Genomic DNA, 24,405 nt, shown 5'->3' with positions numbered 1-24,405 from the left:
TCGTTATATATTTGAAAAATGGGCATTCCATCTCTAATGATACAACAAGACTTCAAACAACTCAACTATTTAGAGAAACTTTCAACATGTTACAGTCATAGTCGCAGTTGACTCTTTTTGACCTTTCCCAAAACGTACAAAGAGTGTGATTTTGTCTTGTTGACAGTTCATGAGAACAGTCAATTGTTTTTGCTCAAAGGTCAAAACCAGTGGACTGGTTTTCCAACTAGTCAACTTTTTTGCCTTGTTTTCTCAACCCATCACCCAAGGCTTAAACAAATCGACTGTTTTTTTAGTAAGGTCAATGGTTTTTCCTTTTTGTTAAAAGAGTGCTTATTTCTTTGAAAATATTTTAACACTTTACTTTTTATAAATCATTTGAATTAAAAATAAAATCTCTTTAAGAACAGAATATTGTCTTTCAAATTTTCAATTTAAAAACCATGCCATAAAAGATTTTGTTTCTATTTAAAGCATATTAATTTGGAATAATTTTATCCTTTGACATGATTTTGATTCTTTATTTTCAATTTTCAAAAATACAAAGTTTTTCATCATCAAAACATCAACAAAAGCAAATCAACAAGTTTTTCACAAATTCACCTTAAAACCTGTTACAAATATAGGTAGTTTTCCAAATCTAGACTCAACAACAAACCTTTTTGAATTATAAGAAAACAAGATGAAACACTTTAAGTGTATCTTAGGTTACAAACATATTCAAATAAATACACAAATTTTAAACGAGCTCAATGATGGATCTTACTTTCCTAAATGAATGAATGAACCAATGATGAACCTTCTTGGGAAGCCTTGAAAAGTTTGAAAACTTGAACAACTTGTATCATTGTGCTTTGAAAGAATGACTTAAGAGTGTAGGATTATTAGCATTTTAAATATCTCCACAATTTGCTATTTTTCAGCTTGAAAAACACTTCAGAGAAAAAAAATAGTTGTTTGGACTGAAAGGAAGTGATATAAAACAATTTTTTATCATTTATTTTGAAACATTAATGAAAGGTATGTTTCAAAACATTTGCCTATGTTTCTAAACTTTGCTCCAAAACTATCTTGTTTAGGGTAGGTGTTGACATGTAATGATGGGATTGGTCAATCACTCACTAATGTGATTGGATGGACCAATGAGAAACACCCATACTTATATGTTATGGGTCCAAAATTTGAAAATCTAAATAAACAAATAAATTTATACAAAATCTTTGCAGGAGAATTTTATATAAATTTTTTATATTCATAGGCAAGTTTTAGAACATGCCTAAAGTATATATTATTTTTTAGCAATATAACGGTCTATTGAATTATGTCATATGTCTCAAAATTCCCAAATTATTTTAAAAATAAATCTTGAGTACAAAATAAAAAAATATAGTACACCAAGAGCATTTTGGTCACACAAAAAAAAAAAAAAACTAGAATTTGATATCAATTATAGAAAGGTTTATTAACATTTCTTTTGAAGTAAACAAGGTAAGGGGTATGAGAACTATTTTTCATTATTTTGACATGAAATGATTGTATAGAATTATTTTGAATAGTATGAGATGTAAATGTGAAAAGTAATGAAGCATGTACTAATTATTTTTGGAAAGTTCATGTCAAGATGCAATATTTATTGGTGTTTTGATACTACTAAAAATGTTTTTTCATCTCTTGAACCTTATGGAAAATATTTTGGATCACGTAGCTCCTACTTAAACGTACTTTATTCTATAAAATGTTTATATACGTTGATGTGATAGTTGTTTGTAAGGGAGGAATTGTCTGGGGAGTGGGACGAGAAGATATATGATTTGCTTGTAAGAGTTTCAAATTCATTTTCAAATCAATTTTGTGCTTGAGGTGTTACTCTTTAACGCTTTAACTTAAGATATGTTGTATTTTTTAACTGATTTAGCTTTTATTTTGGACTTGACTCGGATAGATGCAAATAAACAATTCAACTGAAGTGAAATATACTCAAATAAATTAATGGCAATTTAGAGGGATGTTGCTTAGCGAGATGGCGATTTAGTATTATAAATGTAGATTAAATTCAAATAAATTAATGTGTAAAATACACAAGAAAGAAAGTGAAAGAGAATGAGAAATTTTAAGCCTTCAAGTTTGAAATGAACTTATGATTAAGTTTTAGGTGTACCACGATCAAACTAATACACTCAAGTAATTGGGTATGTAAAAAGAAATAGGAGAAAGGAAAACGAGTAATGAATCAAACAGCTTTTCTAACGCATGCTTTTCTTCTTTTTCCTTCTCTTTTGCCCCTCAAAGATGCCTGGTCCATGTGTTGAATGGAAAATCTCATAGAGAAGTGGGACTTGGGGGAACACTAGAATCATGACTGGGATACAACATAGCAGAAGAACAGGAATGGTGATCCAGGAGATCCGGTGGCTGAGGAATATGTGAATGGTGGTGCCAAAAGTAACCATCATGCTGGCTATAGAGAAGAATAGGGTGGCTACGCCTATTATGAGTTTCCTTGGCAAAGACACGAGAAATTCATCTTCAGTGTAGCGTGATTTGAGGATCCCTAAGAACATGAGCACGGAACTGGCAGAAGAGAACATGGACAAGGCATCGGATACTATGAAGATCATTAAGGAATCCTTGTATAAGTAAAGTGGTTTGCCGGTTTGCTCATCGAAGCCGCCTGGCACAGTGAAGATTGCTGTGAACATAACGGTGGCGACAAGAGCGGCCACAACAGTGCATGATTGTGACGTCTCCTTCATCCATTTCTCCCCTTCTTCCTTCATTTTCTCATGCTCTGAAATAAACAAAGATCGAGCCGTCTGGCCCTTCTTGTTTTGCATTTCTCTATACATTGGTTGAACAACTTTCTCCACTTCCTGCAATTAATAGCCCTTGATGCCGTAAGAATTAATTCACCTTAATATATGTAAAAGGCAAATTAACAAGGATAATGGGGATCACCTGAAACCACTGGAGTTCCCTTTGCATCTTGAGAGCTGCACCAGAAATGCGATCAAGATGAGAAGAGGGCGACAACATGGCCGCGTGGTGTAAGATGGAGTTATCATCTTTGTCCAAGCTAGTTGCTATCATGTTCCTCTTAGGCCCCATCTTGTGTAACAAGTTGAAAATCTTTTCTCGTCGTTGAAGAACTGCATATAGGAATATGTTGCGGCTATCCTCATCAAGTACCCATATGATATCGGGATAAGCTATGAGCATTTCTTCCACAAACTCAACGACCCCGTGCTTGACTGCATTGAAAATTGCTTGAAATAATTCGCTATTCTCTATCTGGGAGTGACTTAAAGCCGATATTTGGCAAGAAATGCAACTCAGCAGTTCAAGGACTTGGGCATGTTTCAACTTTATCTCATATATAGTTTTGGTGCAGGGTACTGCAAGCGTTCAAGAGGGGAACAAACAAACGTTAATACCAACCAACCATGCAGAAACATCAGCAGAGGATTGAAGTGAATTTGCTCTTCGTACCTACGAATTTTAGGACATCCCATGCTACTTCATACGAATGCCTGAGTCCTGCATGTTTTCAAGCCATTATTTTTGGACTGAACAATTAATTCTTGTGGCATTCTTAATATGTATAAACTTATACCTCGTATGATGCTGTTTTCTTGATCGGTAGATCTTCCGGAGTAAGCTTCTATATCACTACAGTTGGGTGCGCCATGTGAACGTATGGGTATACCTTTCAGTAATGGTGGACTTGTATTAAGTTTGCAATTACTTCAAAATTGGGCAAAATTAATAGAAAGAAGAAACTATCAAACAACTGTGCAAGAAAGAATTAATGGGGCTTAATTTCCCTTTTTCTTTTACTAAATTAAAGTTCATTTCGACCAAGGAGGGAACCAGAGGCCAGAAAATGGAATCATTAGAGACTCAGAATAGAAAACAAACATCTTAAGGAAAACAAGAACTGCCAAAGCTGCTCACAGGCTTATCATACTCTCTAGCTCTCTCTCTCTCTCTAAAAAGTATTTGTTTATTCTTTGATCCCAATGAATCCTGCTCATGTTTTCTTAGAATGGCTTAGTAGGCACTGACCCTAATTGAAGCAGCTCATCTATTGCACAATTTAGGAGAATCTAAAGTTCTTAAACCGTCGGATGATGACTTTGGATTTCGAAAGTTTGATAACGGAGAGAATACTAATTAATTAAACCATTCATGAGTTTTGATTTTGTTAATTCCTGTTTAGTCTCGGTGAATGGATTCCTAAAGATAGAAAAACAAGAAGGAAAATAGTATGGCCCAACTAACATTGTGTATTGTTCTCTTATTTAATCTTTTCCTCCATCATCTCCTTTTTTTCTATTTTAGGTGGTCCATAATAGTCCAACCGAAATCATCACTCTATGTTGTGCCTAGGGGTGAACATTACGTTAGTTTGGTTATCGTACTAACCGAAATACTGAAATCGAATAGATTGAAATTGTGTAAAAAATTAAACTGATTTGATCAAAGAAATAGAAAAATCAAACAAACTGAAAACTGAAAAAACCAAACAAATATGAAAAAAAGAACCGATAAAAAAAAAAAGAACAAATCAACAAACTGACAAAACCAAAAAAATCAAAAAATTGAAAAATTGAAGCTACTAAAATTATAAACTCACCTCTGCGGTTGGGGTCAAATGCAAGTCACCAATCGAAGCAAAGAGAAAGGGGAATGGTGGGTCGATCGCGGGTCGCTAGTCGGAGAAGGGGAAGGGTAGATTGGTCATGACTCATGAGTTGTCAGTTGAAGCGAAGAGGAAAAGGAAGGGTGGGTGAATCGTTGTTTTTCAATTAGAGAAGGGGAAGGGTGGGTCGGTCGCAACTCACGATCACCAATCGAAGCAAAGAGGAAGGGTAGGGAAGATTGGGGATTGCAGTCTTGGAATTGCAAAGGATGGGTCGAAGGTAAAAAGTAAGGCAGGAGGATCGGTTTGGTTCTTCCATTCTTCTATTCTTCTTATTTTCTTCTTCAATTATGGTAAAAAATGACAATGTTTGGCAATTTTGCTCAGTTTGGTTGTTTTGTTTTTTTTTTTTCAACACGAAAACTGAATTGAACCAAAATAACAGAAATTGTCAAATTTTAAAATCTGGCTGAACCAACCCTTAGCAAAAGGTGAACTAAACTTATAATTTCGGTTGGTCCATGATGCAGGAGCATACTCGGGAGAAGAGAAGTCTATTTAATTTTTTTTTGTTTTCTGGTGTTAGTCTTTGAAAACCTTTTGACTTTTATGTCTTGTGAATGTGTGTTGTTTGTCTTGGAAATATGGCTTGCTTTGGAAAGTCCTAAAGCAATAAGTGTCTAGGGAAAATAACTTTGAGTATCTTTTGTAATCTCTATATATATCTTTGTGAATGGAAATTTGGGGAGTTTTTGGAGAATATATATATTGCAAGTCCTCTCCTTTCTTGAAGTGAGTGAGTCCTAAATATCAAGCGTGTGGCTTGGTCGTGTGAGTGTTTTCCACGATTAGCAACGTCGAGTGACGTCCGTTACCTCCGGTCGAGTGATTCCCGAAATTATCCTAACTTTGCAGGTTTCGGCTTGCATCAGTTCAATTTGGTTATTTCGATTAAACCAAAATTTTGCACACCCTAGTTGTGCCCTAGAAAAGAAACATAAAAAAAATATAAATCATATATGTATGAATACATGTCTGGGTATATATAACTTTTGTTACTACAAAGAACAAGTAAATTATACTGAGATTTCATGTGGTTTGGGTCTTTTGCAAGAAAACTTTATATAATTTAAGAATGTCTTATAATTTTTTTTTTCTTGACCACCTTGTTTAATTTTTTTTAAATATGAATGATTTAAAATATCTTTGGATGTCCTTGTGCCTTAATTTGTTTCCTCATACACCTTATTTGAAGTCATTTTGTAATAGACATAATAAGTGTTTGAGTAAAAAAAGTAAACAAAAGGGAATTTCTAAAGAGATTTTTAAACTATATAAAATCTCTTTGCAAATGACCCAAATTACAATTGAAGTATATGTGGATTAAGATCCAGTAAAACAAATCCAATAGGAGACCCAAAGAAAAATCTTGAGGAAATCCCATAATGACATCTTAAGGGAAAACAATTTGGGGCAAAAGGATCCACCTAATGAAGACACATCAACCCATTCACGAAGCCTATGAAAGAACAAAACCTAAAAGTTGAAGATAATGCAAAAGTGGCAAAAGAAGAGCTTTATGCCAAAAGACCTAGAGAGACCCTCTCGACTAAGGAGTCCTTGGGAGAGTCTCCTCAAGCTCCTAGATCTTTAGGAGACCTTAAGATATCCTTTACGAATCCCTGACTTGTTGCAAAACTAAAAATGAAAACAAGACAACTTCAAAAAATCCCTTTGGGAATCTCGTAAATAATAAGATTTATCCACAAAAGTTTAAATCCTAGTCAATCTCAGAATACTAGGGATGCTTGTCTCAAACCCCACGCTCCCTTATAAATCAATGAGCCCACATCCAGAAAAGGTACGCCTTTAATGCTTATTCAAGAGATTTACAATTTTTTTTTTAGCATTTTTATGAATCTAACTTAAATCTCGGAAGGTTTGCGTAGGGAATGGCTTATACGCTTTGATTATTTTCTTTCTTGCAAAGTTTTGAAAGCTTAAGGAAGAATTCCTTGGCATATAAATTTATTGTTGCATTTAGATGACAACAATTGCATCATTGGTGAGAAATATATCAAGAGGCCAATTAAAACACTCATATAATGTTTTGCAAAAGGTTTTAAACGATAGACAACAAACAAAGTGAGAAAGGATTAGAAGTCAACAATCCTAATCTTTGAATTCATTAGGAGACTCTCCTGGTAGAAGTTCCTTGAAACAGTACACGAAAGACACCCTTGATAGAAGCTCCAGGAAAAACCTTGCAAGAGACTCTCTCTATAGAAGCTCCTAAAACACCCGACAAAAGTCTCCCATGGTAGAAGCTCTAAGAAGAACCCTATAACGGCCCGCCTCTTGGATCCCCCGCTAGCATAGATGATCTGTGAGAGGGTTATTACTTGAATGATACCAAACCATAACACAAGCTAAAACTCACACACAACCCTTATTAAAACCATAACCTTTTTATCACATAACATTTAATAACCATCCTTACATAACCATTTATAACATGAGCCCACCTGGGCTTACATAACATACACCTATCTCAAGGACATAAAAGCATTACCTTGACCAAACACAATGACACGCATGACCTAGTTTTGGGAGAACTCTACACATGCTACCATGGCTCGACGGTCTGGACCCAAACCCTACTGAATGTACCTTCCAGCTCAGGTGAACCCCGAACATGGAATGATGTTCAAACGAAAGGTGAGTCGTGAGACTCAACAAGCTCATGAAAGAAAGGTTGTAGGTTAAAACATAACTCTTCCCTAACATCCCATGCAATCCATGCCAATGCAACAACATACCATGCCATGCTCACTACGTGCCTTAGCTCTAAATACATAACATAAAGTAAACTGCACATAGAGGGTCTTTGGGGCTCACATAAAACACATACTGGGGCCCAAGTCCCGTATACAAACTTGTAGCAACCCAACATAGGCTACCATAGACTTTCGAGGTATACACCAGATCATTCCCCACCGGTCCCAAACACTTCAATATCTAAAGACCTCCGAGGTATGCACCAGATCATTCCCCAGAGTCTCAAAGAACACCTGTGCAGTATACACCAGATCATTCGCCACCCTTGTTGTGGGTCATTTCTACGACATACGCTCCTTGGTAGGCCACACCTGTTACCCATAGCCACTCATTCTCACCATGCAATGTAACAAATATGAAATGTAATGGATTTTGTAGCATAAACATGATGACAAGGCCCCCATAAACTAAGCATCATGCCATGCTACGCCCACGTAGGAATACACACATGCGAAATGCTCTAAATGCACCTGTTCACCTAGGTTACCCAAGTTGGCTCTTAGACCAATTGGATCATGGAAATGCTCACACATCCCATCACACACAAAGCATGTTCCCCCAATGATTGCAACCCAATCCTCATGCATCACACACATCATGATATGCACAAAGTCAAGGCGGGAATATGGCAGTACCAGCTCTTCTGGCCCGTCTAGCGCTTATCGTAACAGTTGATGACTGGCGCCCATACATCCAACCATCAACTACCACAAGCCATGGTCGACAGTCAGTGACTTTGTACGCTATACTCTTGCTTTGATTATGTGATTCTAGGATAGAATGAATTGATCATGGATTGAAGTGTTGAAATGTGATTTTCAAATTCATCCATATAGTGCTACAAGTTTTTAGCAAAAATATCAATACATGACTAACATGTGAAGTTAATCGAGTAAGTGTGCTAAGAATATAAGTTCGTATAAAATTAGTCGAGTAATGAGAAGTATTACTCTAGTTGCCAAGATAGAATAGATATTTCGAAAAGAACTTGAGCTTATCACTTGAGTAACTTAGGACTAGAGTCCTAGTGTAATACCTGAAAATCTTGTGATATTTTGGTGAATAAAGTGTTTTGGTTTAAATATGAAATTCCATGAAAGTTGATATTAAAAGGTAATACCCTAAATTTGAATTAATAAGTGACCGAATCAATTGTAGGGAATGCGCTGGAGGTTAGATATCTAAGAAAAAGATATGAGATTGACGAGCATCTCAAGACGAGATTTATGGCATTGAAAGAAATAAAAACATAAGCAATTTTCGGTACAACTATGATTCAAATTGAAAAATTGAATGATCGTAAGGGACTTCCAAAAAGTCAACGGAACCTTGAGGAGGTTCAGGTTTGGCGTAAGGAACAACCCTGGAGTGGTTTCGGGATGAAACAAAAGGATTCGCGACCAAAACATGATCTTACATATATTCGGGCGTAAGTGTAAATTTTAATCTTGGTCGAGGGTGGTCAAAAGGATGTTTTTTATTAATCTTTGGAGGTGAAATAAAGAGTTTGGAACTCATGGTTCTTAATGGAATTGTTGGAAAACTCAAGGGCTTCAAGGAAAGGGCCAAAATACAATTAAGAAAAGCTGAAGTGGCTAAAGTGTAATTTCCAGAAGTTGCAAGTGTGAAACCTGCAAACTTGGACGCCGAATTGCCGCTGTTGAAAGTCAAGAATTCCGGTGATGGGACAACCATAGGTGTAACACCCCGATTTCCCAACGCGTTGGGTAACGTAAAATTCTGGGGATATATATTTCCTTTCAACGGATACTTAACACAAAACCGTTCCCTGAAGATCCCATTACACCTTCTTAGTATATCAACTATGAACCATTAATAAACTAAGACAGGTACATCACCTAAGCTAGATCGAAACCTCAATAGCCATAATCGAAATCACTTTATTTATATCATAAAGTCAAACCAATGCTTACATGACGTCCTCAAAATAAACAACATAATTGAAAGCGACATATTATAAGTTATTCACTAATTGTTGTCACTCCTAGGCAATTTCCTTTCCCTTCGCACCGCTGCCTTCACTTGGAACATTTGAATATTCAAGGGACAAAGTCTAGATTAGATGATGAATTATCTAAGTGAGAGTTCAAAATCATGTTTTTACGAATGTATGCAAGACATGAAATATATCAACACAACCCGATAAGCCCTAGCCCAAGAGAATCCCATAGCGCTTAACCTTACCACGGGGAAAGAGCAATCTCTCTAAAAGCCATGCCACCATACCGACACATTGACACGACATTGTTTTAGCTTAAGAGGGGCAAGGTCAACGTATCTCCCTAACAGCTCGGGAACAATCGTTACCAACTCTCGGCCTAGGAAGGTCACATCAACATAGGAACCCGGCTCACCACATTTACATTGGAGATTACGCTCCCATTCTAAGCATCCAGGAACCACTACACAATCCCAACTCAAAACTCATATGGATCACCTAGTCATCCTAGTGCAACTTTCCTAGCCGAACAACCTGGCACAAAAACCAAGGCGACTATCCCAGCATGCACACCAGCACAAGATACCCTTATTATTCCGTCACGCCCTTGGAGAATTATGGCTACACTATCCATACAATATTTTAGGCCGACATTCCATACGAACAACACAAACACAAGACTATGCCACATTTCATAACTCAATGCATCATATAAAACACATTTTATAAAATGCAATGCACATGTTCAAAATATTTAGGGACTAACCTCCCTCATAAACTAACCGTCATCGGTTACTATTTGCATGGAACAAAACCATTTTGCATGAAATCTCAACATGTTTAGGTAACACAAATACCAAGTTTTTAGAGTAGAAGCACCCACATTAAATCAAGTTTTTCGGTAGAACACTCACCTCGAACGTTTTCAGATTGCCTCAATCCTCATGCATTGCCTCAGTTTGCGTGCCAAATCACAAACACTCTAACTTATACTCAACCTCAAGCCACAATACTCCCTAAACATCATATTTAATTAAAGAGTATCAAAATCTATTTTTTCATAATTTTCTCTATTTTTCTCCTAATTTTCAACTCGATAATTCAAAAATAATTATCTCCTCAAACTTTTTCCCAAATCTTTCAACATGATAATTCCTAAAATAATTTAATAAAAATATAGAAGCAAAATACCAATTTTACCCCTGTGTCATGCACCCTCCACGTGGCTGTGCGTGGAGTGTGACGCGTGCAGCTCACGCGCTGTAACGACCCATTAGAGGGTTTAGATTTTATTTAGAAATTATTGAATTTCTTAATTAGTTTTGTTTGGAGGATTTTTGCCAATTAATTGTTAGTATGGAAATCTAGAGACTTTAGTTGAGAAAATAGCTTTTAAATAGCATTTAATTATTTAATTATTGTGAAGATTAAATGCAAGGACATGTTGGTCATTTAAGGATTTGATATTAGCATTTAATTATTAAATAGAATTATCGTGATTAAGGGATTGAAGAATCCATCCGTGAGACGATTGGGTTAGAAGACTCCTAGTTATAATAGGAGAATGAGTTATGGCATTAGGGCTTCTTAGATCAGTGTATATATAGTTTCATAAGTCATATGTTCTTCACGCCGCAAGAACAAAGAGCCAAGAAGCAATCAGTAAGTTCAATTTTTTGCATAGGAGGCTCTCGTGAGATCATTAAGTCGATCAAGAAGATCATAAGGCAAGTATCCTTCCCCTGTAATCCTTTCTTACAGGTCTTGATTGAGTTGATATCAGATTTCCAGAATTGAATAAGTTCTAGTGCATGTATATGTATATATATGTGCGTTACAATGAGTTATATCAGTTCAGTGCATGTTATAAATATATATCTACATGCGTACAGTGAGTTCACAGCAAGCATGCATAATTTCTTTCAGCGATTCTCATCAATATTGTTGTTGAATCATTCTCAAGTTTGTTTGGAATCAGTTGGGATTTGTTTTCTCAAGTTTTCTTTCGGAATGGTGTAGTAATGTTAAGTTTGTAATTCAAGATATCATCTCTGTTCGTGAGTTTTATGTTTGATAAGATTCCAGTCATTCGAATGAGTCTTGTGTCATTCGAATGAGTTCCAAAGCATCCGAATAAGTTTCAATGTTATCGTAAGCTTTTCCCTTATAATATTCCAGTCATTCGAATGAGTTTTTGGTCATTAGAATGAGTCATGTGTTATCATATCATTCGTATGTGTTTTTGGTCTGTCATTCGAATGAGCTTTCTTGTCATTCGAATGAGTCCTTGAAGATGTGACTAAGCTGTTGCTTTATAGTCTAGCATTCGAATGAGCCTTCTTGTCATTCGAATGATCCATAAATTGATTCGAATAAAGTTACTGTTGCATTCGAATGAGTCGCATTTTGCCAGTTCAAAAGTTGGAAATTTTCAAAATTCATTCGAATGAATTTGTGAGTCATTCGAATGAGTCCCAGATCAGATCCGAATAGCCTTTGAATAGCATCTGTCATTCGAATAAGCCTTCTGTCATTTGAATGAGTCTCTGTCATTCGAATGAGTTTTCTGCCATTCGAATGAGCTTGCTGAAATCCTTTTTTTCATTCGAATGGGCTGCTTTTTCATTCAAATTGCTTCATTTTGCTTCCTCAATCATCTAAATAGTATCAAATGGCATCCGAATGGCTTCCAATAAATTCTTGATTCAAGTCTTAAATTTAATATAAATATTCAATTATTCAAATATTGAATTTTTATGCCAAGACATGATAAAATCCAATATGCCATGCCTATACTCAGAAATTTCAGAATATTTAAATCTCAATATTTCTAGTGAAAATCATATACCATGTTTAGCAGTTCATTATGACATGGTCAGCATTATTTTGTGAGATTATGTGCATACACATTGTATGAGCATTGAGCATGACTTTATGTGGAGCACTACATATCGTGTGCCAGCATTTATATGAGCATTGCATTATGCGCGCCAGGCGGCTTGTCCGCTGGGATCCCACTAGTATCAGTTCAATTATATCTCAGTTATGAGTTGCTCGCCTGAGGTCGACCAGGGAGCTAGGGGCATATTGCCCAAAGTATGTGCTTACAGTTTTTATGTTTGCAGGACTCAGATCAGTCAGGTATGTGTTACAGTTATGTGGGCCTACGTGCCAAAGTTACATACCTGCATTTAGTTATAGTTTATATGTATTACATCTTATAATGCCATCCAGTGATTATTATATCTCTCAGTTCAAGTTCAGTAAGTTTTAAGCAGTATCGATATTCTTCGATTCAGCTTCAGTTATTCTTTCCAGTTTATTACTTGCTGAGCTTTGTAGCTCACCTTGTACTCTTCACCATTCCAGGTCCTAGTGGGGGAGTACCAGATGTGGGGCCTAGCAACAGTGTCCAGTAGTGTGTGTACGTGGAGCTGCTCAAGACCAAAGATGTCTGGGAGTTGTTAGTCTATTAGTTAGTGCTTGATCAGTTTAGATTTATTTTATAATCCAGTTTAGGGATTTTCCCTTAGATGTAATTTATGGATTTCAGTTTATTGGCTAAGAGTTTTATTTCAGATGATGGAGATATTCATTTGGTATCAGATTCCAGTTATCAGTCAGTTTATTTTATTATCCCCAGTAGCACCTCTTCTTGGGAAGTTCTAGGAGAGGGGGTGTTACACGCGCCACCTTCTTCTCCGATTTCTAGCCGCAGGCAACTGCTCTGATGGCCGATCTGAGGGTACCCCCTTGAAGCCCTCAACCAGTCGATCCCAACGCCACCAACCTCCAGCTGAAAGAGCACCGGAAAACACCCTAAACAGGTAGTTGCAGGCGGTCCGCCTCCAATTTTCGTCGAGTATCAAACGGCCTTCAAACGCACCCAAAACACTTCGAAATGCTCCAAAATCGATGCCCACACACCAAGGAGCAAAAACCCTCTATTTGTTTCCCTCAATTAGTCCTTAAACTCAACAAATTTGATGCAAAAATTTCTTAAACTTTTGACCCTTTTTATAGCCAAATTACAGCCACCTCTCAACCAATCACTGGGCAAGGCTTGGCCTTTAAGCTTCCCACAACCGTATAATACCTTCCTCAAGTCTCCCTCAGCCTTCCCATCATCGGAAACGGCAGCCATGTGCGGTGGAAGGCGACGGACGAATTTCCTTGGCGTTCACATTGCCAAATTATGGTAAATTGCACTTCAGCCCCCTGATTTATTTGAATCTCGATTTTGCCCTTTTTCTTGAGCCCCTGATCTTTCTAATAATACCACTAAGACCCATAAGTTTAGTGATCTTCGTTTAACTCTCAAAATTCCCCAAAAACTATCATTTTGACCTCCCTCGGGCAAAATTAGAAAATTACACTTAGGCCCGATTGATCGTTTTGACCCTAAATCCCTTTGTTTTAACCCGAAATTTCTAGAGGGTTGTTTAATATGTAAAATCTAAGCCCTTAAGACACTCTGTTGACTTTCTGGATATTGCCTACGTTAATTCGATTTTCTTAGCCCGGTCGACAGTTGTATCGAAAACTGTTCCTGATTCAACTTCTTTTGATACCTAAAATCATGTCTCGATTTGCTTGTTGGTCCTATTCCATTTTCCTTTAATATCTAAGGTTTGGGGTGTTGGAATTTGAGCGAATACTTGTGTACGCACAAGTTAAACTTGATCAAATGGATCATGAATTGCTTAGCAGAAATGTGCTCACTAGATAACTAGAGAGAGCTCAACATGAGTTTTGAATAGCTCACAGTAGCTTAAGCTAATTCACTCTAGCTCAACTCTAGCTCACCTAGCTCACTCTAGCTCAAGTCAACTCAAGGTAGTTGGACCTAGCTCGGGGGAGTGACACTAGCTGAGTGACATGTCATCAAGTGAGGTGGAAGTGACATGTCATCGGGTGATAACATGGAAGCTTACATGGACCGCCAATTGACATGTGACTTAACCAAGTGTTGACACATGGCAACACATAAATCTCTCTCTCTCTCTCTCTCTCTCTCTCTCTCTCTCATGGATGAAAAGCCACCATGATGGGTGGTTACACCAAGTTGGTTATAGGTGGTTACACTAAGGTAACCACACATCCTTTCACACCAAGTTGGTTATGGGTGGTTACTTGGAAGGTTCTATGCACCCTTTCTCCAAAGACAAGTCCTTTGGAAAGGGGTGACACTCAAATATAAATAGAGCACCACCAATTCCATGCAGATGATTAATTTTGAGAGTGTTTTAAGGATTGAAGGATTATACAAGTATTCTTCTAGTGAGAAGAATAAGAGACTAGCAAAGAAGGCATATTGGGTTGTGAAAGTATTTTGGTTACTACTTCTTTAAGTTGGTAATCAAATTACCCTTGGTGTAGAGTTGTGTTTTTACAACAAATCGATCCTAGCATTTAAAAGGTAAAATTATCTATCTTGGAGTTTTCAAAGTAAGATTTCTATTTCGCTATTTTTCCATAAGAAATCTTTCAGTGGTATCAGAGCCAAGGTTTTTGTGCCTTTTGCTCTCTCTTCAACCTTTCTTTTATGTCATCTTATTTGGTCATGACTAAAGCAATATTATGAATTCATATTCTTACTTAATTGTTTCAGTTTTATGATACATGTTATTTTGTTATGATGTATCATATATGTGGTTACTTTTAAGATGAAAATCCATGCTTAAAGAAAGTTGACTCAAGAACGGGCTAGGCTGGTCTTTGTATCGGTAAGACCCGACTTGAGTGAATAGGCTAATTATCCTTGGTATTGATCTACAGTTGTGACTGATTATCATACCTTGGATCTACAACAAGTTGTGATTGACCCTTGAGTGAATAGGCTGATTATCCTTGGTATTAATCTACAATTACCACTGATTATCATACCTTGGATCTACGACTTGAGTCAATAGGTTGATTATCCTCAGTATTGATCTACAGTTATAACTGATTATCATACCTTGGATCTACAACAAGCTATAGTCATTGCAAATATTATAAGAAAAAATGTTGTATTTTCATTCACAGATTATATTAAACATGCTGATCACATGCATGCATATGAGGTTTTGATTGTATGATAAAACGTACTTTTGGATTGAGTATGTATGTTATTTGATTGGTTGTTTAGTATAATGCTTTGAATGAAAAGTTATGGACAAGTTGCTGATGGGTGCATGTGCATGTAGATGGCTAATGCTACTAAGGGCATAATTGTCGAGCTTAATAAAGATTTGAAGCTTGATGGTGACAATTATGCTATATGGCAACAAAAGGTTCAATTCATACTAACTAAGCAAGAAACCCTTGAAATGATCACTGAAATCATGATAGATCCTGGTGATAAGGCAATGCCTCAACAAAAGATGGATTATGCCAATCTTAAAAAGAAAGATAGCATGGCGAGAATCACTTTGCTAAGTGCAATGATTGATGACATCATGGTGGATTTCGTTGTGCTCAAATCAGCCAAAGCCATATGGGATAAGGTTAAAGAAAAGCTTGGTAGCATCTCTCTAGAGAGGCAAAGAGCACTAATTCTCAAATTTGAGAATTATATGAAAAAGCTTGATCATACAATGGGAAGGCATCTACGAGAGATGTCCAAAATGATCACTGGATTAAAGGCTGTGGGACATACTCTAACTGATGAACAACAAGTGCAGGCTGTCATTCGTTTGCTTCTCGATAGCGAGTGGCAATTGATAAAGATCAATTTGTGGCACAACACTGAAATTAAGACCTTTGAAGATATTGCTCGTCATTTACTTTTAGAAGCAGAAGTGATGGATATTACAAATTCTAAAGCTTTTGTGGCTGAAGGTAATACTTCTAAAATGAAGAAGTGAACCAAAGGTATCAAGAAAGGGAAAAGAATGAATGGAAAGTTATCTGTCAAGAAGGTCAAAGACAAGAAGGGAAAAGATCCCAAGAAGGGAAAGGATCCCAAGAAAATCAAGTGCTTCAACTATGGCTAAAAGGGTCATTTTGCACGTGATTGCACTATACCAAAGGTACACTCTACTCCTTTTAGGTTTGATGCATTAGTTGCATCATGTACTTTCATGGTTGATTGTAACTCAGTATGGGTTCTGGATTCAGGAGCAACCAACCACATAGTAAAAGATCGTGAGTTGTTCATGCATTTTAGGAAGATTCCACCAAATACCAAGTGGGTATATGTTTGAAATAATGCACGACTTGAAGTACAAGGAATCGGGATTTGTGAAATTTTGATAAAGGATGGCCATTGTCTCCATCTAGTAGATGTACTTTATGTACCACATATTAGAAGAAACTTGATTTCTGTATCTTGTCTTTTGTATTTTGGTTTTGAATTAATATTTGGTGGAAATAAAGTGGATCTATTTTCCAATAAGAAGTTTGTTGGTTCTGGTTTCTTACATGATGGTTTCTTTGTTTTGAATTCTTCAAATGAAAATTCAAACACTCATTGTCTTATAGCTGAAAGACAAGATGAATATTTATGGCATTCAAGATTAGGGCATGTAGGAGAATCAAGAATGAAGAGGTTAGCTAGAGAAGACTTACTTGGTTCTTTGAGAAATGTATCTCTTCCTACATGTGAATATTGCCTTGCTGGAAAAATGAGTAGGAAACCATTTGGGAAAGGGTCCCGAGCTCTGTTTCCATTGGCTCTAGTACATTCTGACATATGTGATCCCTTGAATGTGATATCTAGACAAGGGTTTAGATATTTCCTCACATTTACTGATGACTATACTCGCTATACACATGTGTACTTGTTAAAGTTTAAAGGTGAAGCAATGAGTTGCTTCTTGGCATATGTGCAATTGGTTGAGAATCAACTTAATACTACGATCAAATGTCTAAGGATTGATCGTGGAGGTGAGTATATGTCTAATTTGTTTAAGGGGTTCTGTGAGCAAAAAGGAATAGAAAGGAAGCTTACCATTCCTGATACACCCCAACAAAATGGAGTGGCCGAAAGGAAGAATCGCACTCTCTTAGACATGGTGAGATCTATGATGGCTCAAGCCAACTTAGATATGTCTTATTGGGGAAATACATTTCTAACAACAACATTTGTGCTCAACCGGATGTCGTCCAATTCAGTATCTTCTACTCCTTATGAGTTATGGACTAAAAGGAAGCCAAATTTGAACAATCTAAGGCCTTGGGGCTGTGCAGCCTATGTCCATAACACCAAATCTGAATTTGGAAAGTTAGGACCAAAAGGAAAGAAATGTGTTTTCCTTAGATATTGTGAAGACTCTAAAGTCTATGTGTTTGATCATTTAGAGGAAGGGAGTAAAAGAGGTGAATTTGATTCAAGGGATGCAATTTTCTTGGAAAATGAGTTTCCAAGAAAAGGGAATGTTACTACAGGAGTTTCCTTTTATGAAATGTCTGAATCACAAGTTGATAATCACAACGTATCAACTATACCTACACCACAAGGAGTGTTTGGGAATGTTGGGTTGAGTGGGAGCATTGAGCATCCAACTGAAGTTGGTCAAGATGTGACTGACAATGATCAAAATATTGATCAAGATATACCCACACAAGAAAGTGATCAAATAAATGAACGTCAAGAATTGGTAGAAGATGATCAACCTCTCGAACAACACGATAATGATGTGCACCATGAGCCTTCTCCTAGTGTGCATAGGTCTTTGAGAATATTTAGATGACCAAAGAAGTGGTGGATTCTAAATGATGAAGTGAACATGGTTTCACCTGAGGTGGATGATGAACCTTGCACTATTAAGGATGCACTTAATAGTCCTGATTCAGATAAGTGGAAAATGGCTATGGAAGAAGAACTAAACTCTATGAGGGATAACCATGTCTGGGACTTGGTTGATCTTCCACAAGAGAGGAAAGCAATTGGGAACAAATGGGTTTTTTGAATCAAGCAAAAAGTAGATGGTTCCATTGATAGGTACAAGGCATGATTGGTTGCCAAAGGGTACACAGAGGTAGAAGGTGTTGATTATCAAGACACTTTCTCACCTATTGTCAGGTTTAACTCCGTTAGGGTAATACTTCCAATAGTAACCCATATGGACTTGGAATTACATCTGATGGATATTAAGATAACCTTCCTCAATGGTGATTTGAGTGAAGAAATCTATATGACACAACCAGCAGGTTATGTCATTAAGGGTTAAGAATAAAAGGTATGTCACTTAATGAAGTCGATATATGGCTTGAAGCGAGCTTCTAGGCAGTGGTATCTAAAATTCCATCAATCAATTTTGAGCTATGGTTTCAAAATGATGGATGAAGATCATTCTGTATATGTCTTGCATTCCAAGGAAAAATTTGTGGTCATGTCGCTATATGTAGATGACATTCTATTAGCAAGTAATAACAAAGGGTTTTTGAAAGTCATCAAAGGATGGTTATCATCAACTTTTGAAATGAAAGATATGGGAGAAGCTGCATATATCCTTGGAGTTCAGATTCTAAGGAATCGGGCTACAAAGTTGCTAGCACTATCTCAAGAAACTTATATAGATAATATTCTTGAACGCTTCGAAATGAAGGATGCTAAACCAATGAATACCCCGATTGCCCATAATGCCAAAATTAGTGAGGCAATGTGTCCACAAAACCCTCAAGAGAAACATGAAATGGAACAAGTTCCATATTCAAGTGCTATAGGGAGCCTAATATATGCCATGATGTGTACATGACCTGATATCAGTCAAGTTGTTGGGTTATTGGCCAGGTATCAATCCAACCCTGGAAGTCAGCATTGGAAGTGTATTAAAAGGATTTTTCGTTACCTTGAAGGTACAAAAGATTATTGTTTATGCTACCAAGGTGGTAGTTTACAGTTTGTTGGATACACAGATGTTGATTGGGGAGGTGATAAGGATAGATGCAAATCTACATCGGGTTATATTTTTCTACTGAATAGTGGTGCTATCTCTTGGAGTAGCAAGAAGCAAACTTGTACTATTTTATCCACCATGGAGGCTGAGTTTGTGGCGAGTGTTGCTGCTGTACAAGAAGCCATATGGCTTGGTCATTTTATTTCCCATTTAAGTATAATGCCTTGCAAGAATGAGCCTATCACAATATGCTGTGATAGTTAAGCAGCTTTGGCTTATACAAAGGATCCAAAGTATCATGGGAAAACCAAGCACATTGGGATAAAATATAATTTTGTGAGAGATGCACTTGAGTCCAAGGAAGTTTGTTTGAAATATATACCTACGACGACTATGGTGGCAGATCCCTTAACTAAGCCTATACCACCTGATTTATTTACCCGTCATGTTCAAGTAATGGGGTTGCGTAGGATATGATTATACTTCCTTGTAACATGCAAACCATATTGTATTCAAGGTTATTTTATTAATGAAATGAGTAGATGGATTCTTTTCATTACCATTAGCATATTCCATAACACTTAAAGGATATGTCAAGTATAGGTTGAGGATTGGCTCTCTCACACGGGCAATCTGCCCTTAGTTTGTGAACCAAGGATGAGACTTACTCAAATACCAACATAATCATGAGATGATTGTTTGAGGTAGTCACATTATTTTGTGGATGTGATCTTAAGTATGATAGTTGCCTTGATGAGTTGTCTGTGTTAGAAACTTAAGATGAGGTGATATGTGATTCACCAAGCATATATGTACCCCACATCTATTGCTCAACCTATGAACCAGACAGGACTTCCTGAAGAAGTTCAGCGAAAACATGTGTTTTGGTCAGTGTCTGCACTGTATTTATAATTCAAATCTTGACATACGCTCCAAGTTGAATGAGACCATTTCTTGAAGTGGGAGTACACTTAGTAGAATTCCACTAGACATGATTTAAGTGGGAGAATTTGGGTGATTCTTGTAGTAAATCATTTAAGTGGCTTGTGATACCGTGGCACATGTCTCATACCATGTGTGTACATTTAATATAGTGTCCACCGAGAAGTAACTAAGAGTGACCCCTATCTCTTATGTTGTGTGAGCTTCTCATTTTTGTATTCCTTTAGTGACAATTGACTACTATTTTGTGATTATGAGTTATTTATGTTGCTTTGATGGGTAACCTATGACCATGAGAACATGTGGTCTGTCGGTTTCTTTGTTGGGTAATTAAATAACTTGTAGTTGTAAGATAGTGAGTTCAAAAGGAAAGACTTTGTTTGAATATGCTGTCGCTTGTATGTGGAATCGATCCAAATCATATGTTTCTTAGCAAAACAAGCCTCCACTACATAGCGGTTTAAAGCATGAGTACTCGTTGTTTGGTACGGCTCATGAGTTTGAATTAGTTTCAACTCACAAAAGGGATTGAAAGTAGCCAAATATGTGTATCAACAAGTCTTAGGTATCAGGTGAACTTAATGGTTATAACCATTAATGCTAATGACAGCGGGAGTCATTTTGACAACTATCTATTTAGGTAGGTAGGTCACATCGATTTGAGAAAATCTGCTATGTCTAACTTAACAATTGGATAGTAAGAAAAACTCAACTTTCGCCAAAGGGTCATGGCCCATATGCCTTGTACGAGTTTGCATTTCTTTTTATGTGTTCTTGATGTGTTAGTGATGATTGGTTCAAGTTTACCATGTGCGAGTGGGAGCTGTTGGAATTTGGGCGAATACTTGTGTACGCACAAGTTAAACTTGATTAGATGGATCATGAATTGCTTAGCAGAAATGTGCTCACGAGATAACTAGAGAGAACTCAACGTGAGTTTTGAATAGCTCATAGTAACTTAAGCTAATTCACTTTAGCTCAACTCCAGCTCACCTAGCTCACTTTAGCTCAAGTCAACTCAAGGTAGTTGGACCCAGCTCGGGGGAGTGACACTAGCTGAGTGACGTGTCATCAAGTGAGGTGGCAGTGACATGTCATGGGGTGATGACATGGCAGCTTACATGGACCGCCAATTGACATGTGACTTAACCAAGTGCTGACACATGGCAACACATAAATCTCTCTCTCTCTTTCTCTCTCGTATGGATGAAAAGCCACCATGATGGGTGGTTACACCAAGTTGGTTATAGGTGGTTATACTAAGGTAACCACACATCCTTTGACACTAAGTTGGTTATGGGTGGTTACTTGGAAGGTTCCATGCACCCTTTCTCCAAAGACAAGTCCTTTGGGAAGGGGTGGCACTCAAATATAAATAGAGTACCACCCATTTCATCCAGATGATTAATTTTGAGAGCATTTTGAGGATTGAAGGATTATACAAGTATTCTTCTAGTGAGAAGAATAAGAGACTAACAAAGAAGGCATATTGGGTTGTGACAGTATTTTGGTTTTTGCTTCTTTAAGTTGGTAATCAAATTGCCCTTGGTGTAGAGTTGTGTTTTTACAACAAATCAATCCTAGCATTTAGAAGGTAGAATTATCTATCTTTGAGTTTTCAAAGTAAGATTTCTATTATGCTATTTATCCATAAGAAATCTTTCATGGGGTACTCCCTTCGGTCATTTCGATCTCTTAAAACTGCGATAGTACACCCTACAACCTCTTTCTTTCAAAAATTCCAGTTATACCCTTCATCAAATACCATTTATACCCTTAAGGATTTCTCGGGTATTACAATAGGTGCCAGGGATAAGGCCATTATTGGCCTAAGAAACTTGGAGACCGAGCCTGGCCGTTGATTGGCCAAAGAATCGGCTAGAAAACTCTATAAATAGGGGTCGAGGGTTTTGAGTTTTCTACACCAAATCCAAGTGCTTTGAGATTGATTCGAGGGAAACTAATAAGGGGCTTTTGTTCCTTGTGTCAAGAGGATAATTTATGAAGAGTTTGGTGGGTTTTGGAGTGAAAATGAGTGAGATATGAGGGTCACCAAAAAGTTGGGTCTAGCAAAAAGCCGAGGATTTAAATGATCGATTGAAGTACTTTTGGTTGGTGTTTTGGGCATCCAGGGGCACCATTGTGATTGGCTTGAGGAGTAGAACAAGGTAGGAGAAAAACCAACAATTACCGGTGATTGGATCAGGAGAAGACGACTAGTGCATGAGGTTCACACGCTAGCCATTACGCTCAAGGCGCGTGAGATACCATTTTTGTTTGAAAGTAATTTTATTATTTTTTGAAAATTATTTTATGAATTATAGTGGAAGAAAATTATTTTGAGTAATAATACGATTATTTGAGACTGAGCGTTAGAATTGAGGTATTCTGAGTTACGTTCAAAGTGAGTGGTTCTACTTAAAAATTAGTTTCGTTGCATGTGAATGGTTTAACTTGTGAATGGTAGTTTTCATGTGGGAGATTCGTCTCAAAATTGTTTTATTGATTCATATGCATTGAATTTTGTGCATTAAATTATGTGCATTGAAATGTTGATTTATATGATGCATCGAATCATGGTATGTATTAGTGGCATTGGCATGTTTGTGTGTTGTCCATGTGGGTTGTCAACCTGGGGTGTGGCCCTTGAGATAGCACTCGGGATGCGTTCCAAAGATTAATGCCTACTTGTGGTGAGGTAGAGAGTGGACACCACCCCAAGTTCCTTTGAGCGATAGCATTGTTTTCGAGGAGAACGTTGCATTTCCAAGGGTAGGGGGAGAGGATGTAATACCCAAATTTTTATGTATTGAAAGTATTTTAGAATTTGTAGAATTTTTGGGCCAAAACGCAATTTTGTCACATTTTAGGTGTTAGTGTAGGTGCTCTAGACCCAATTAGATTGGGCAAGTTTTACGCTGATAATTGTAATCATATATATTATTGAATAACAAGTTATTCAATTTCACAAGAAGTCGTTCTATTAGTTTCTTGTTATTATTGTAATGATCGGATGAAACTAGATAGAAGTCCATATGAGGTATACTGTGACTAATCTATAAAGATATGAGATGATGCATCATAGTTTCTAGACATCATTAAATATCCCAAGTCGTAGAAATGTCAAGAATGGACATTGACAATTGCAGTAGGACTTGTATATGCTATATTTTTGCTATGTGATAGCAATGGGGGTCTCACGCCCATAGGCATAGGGATGCTTAGACAAGTACATAGGTGACCAATGTTGGAGAACGTGTCACTAGATATGACTAGCCATGAGAATCAATTTTGGTTATATGTTGATGGTATTCTCATACGAGATGGGTGTAACTAATCCTTGAACTTGAGGTTGTCATAGTCATCTCATAAGAAGACCAGTATGCTTTGACATCGTTTCGATGGCCTAGACAAAGGTAGCACATGGACGGTCATTGGGCATATCGTGAGGTTTATGGAGATGGGTGCATAACCAAGATGGGACCCGTCTATCCTTTGATATAGGATGATGTATCTAAGGCACCTTCGGTGTATGTTCACTTTAAATCCATGGCTATGGTGAAAGAGATCAATAAGGAGTTATTGATTCACTTTCTATTAAGTGAAGATATCCGGTTAATCGAGGGAAACTCATGTGATCGTAATCAAGCAACACATCACCAAACTTGAGATCACATAAGATACATTGACAAGAGGATTGAATTACGGATTATGAATCCTTCTGAATAATTGGGTAGGCATGACTCCTTGCTAGAGGTCAATCTTGTCTTATGTGTTCATACCGACACATTACCAACATATTCGGAAGTCTAATGAGTCATACACAATAGGTATGATCCCTGGCTTAAATTAGGAGAGTGAACGTATAATTAAGTGGAACACTTCGGTAAGAAGTTGTGCCATCATAAGTTCTCACAAAAAAAGAATAAATAGAAGTAATGACATCGATATGACGAAGGGTCGTCATAAAAGAAAGAGTTTCCTAAAATATCAATTGATTAAATTATAAAGGAGTTTCTAATTTAATAATTTTCTATTTGTTGGAGTGACAAATAGGAAATAAAACATATTTGGGTTTAAATTAATATTTAGGTTAAATAAAGTATTTTGGTCAAATATTAAATTAAATTAATATTTGGGCTAAATTAGATTTGACCCAAATATTAAATTAAATATTATATTTGGGCTAACTTAGATTTGGG

At 36.9% G+C, this 24,405-nt stretch overlaps 1 protein-coding gene across 1 annotated transcript in view; it reads right to left on the bottom strand.

Moving 5' to 3' along the window:
* Window positions 1–2,090: 2,090 nt before the first annotated feature.
* The window catches only part of LOC127809127 (uncharacterized), a 75,229-nt gene continuing 52,914 nt past the window's right edge, over window positions 2,091–24,405 (bottom strand). The window contains exons 5-8 of the mRNA XM_052347828.1: window positions 3,611–3,703; window positions 3,487–3,534; window positions 2,956–3,392; window positions 2,091–2,870 (exon numbers count right to left, since the gene is read on the bottom strand). Coding sequence (XP_052203788.1) covers window positions 2,244–2,870; window positions 2,956–3,392; window positions 3,487–3,534; window positions 3,611–3,703 — 1,205 coding nt within the window. The 3' untranslated portion in view covers window positions 2,091–2,243. The remainder of the gene's footprint in view (window positions 2,871–2,955; window positions 3,393–3,486; window positions 3,535–3,610; window positions 3,704–24,405) is intronic.

The sequence above is a fragment of the Diospyros lotus genome, chromosome 9, assembly GCF_014633365.1.
Source record: "Diospyros lotus cultivar Yz01 chromosome 9, ASM1463336v1, whole genome shotgun sequence".
Classification (NCBI taxonomy): Eukaryota; Viridiplantae; Streptophyta; class Magnoliopsida; order Ericales; family Ebenaceae; genus Diospyros; species Diospyros lotus.
This window is presented reverse-complemented; position numbering and strand designations above follow the sequence as displayed.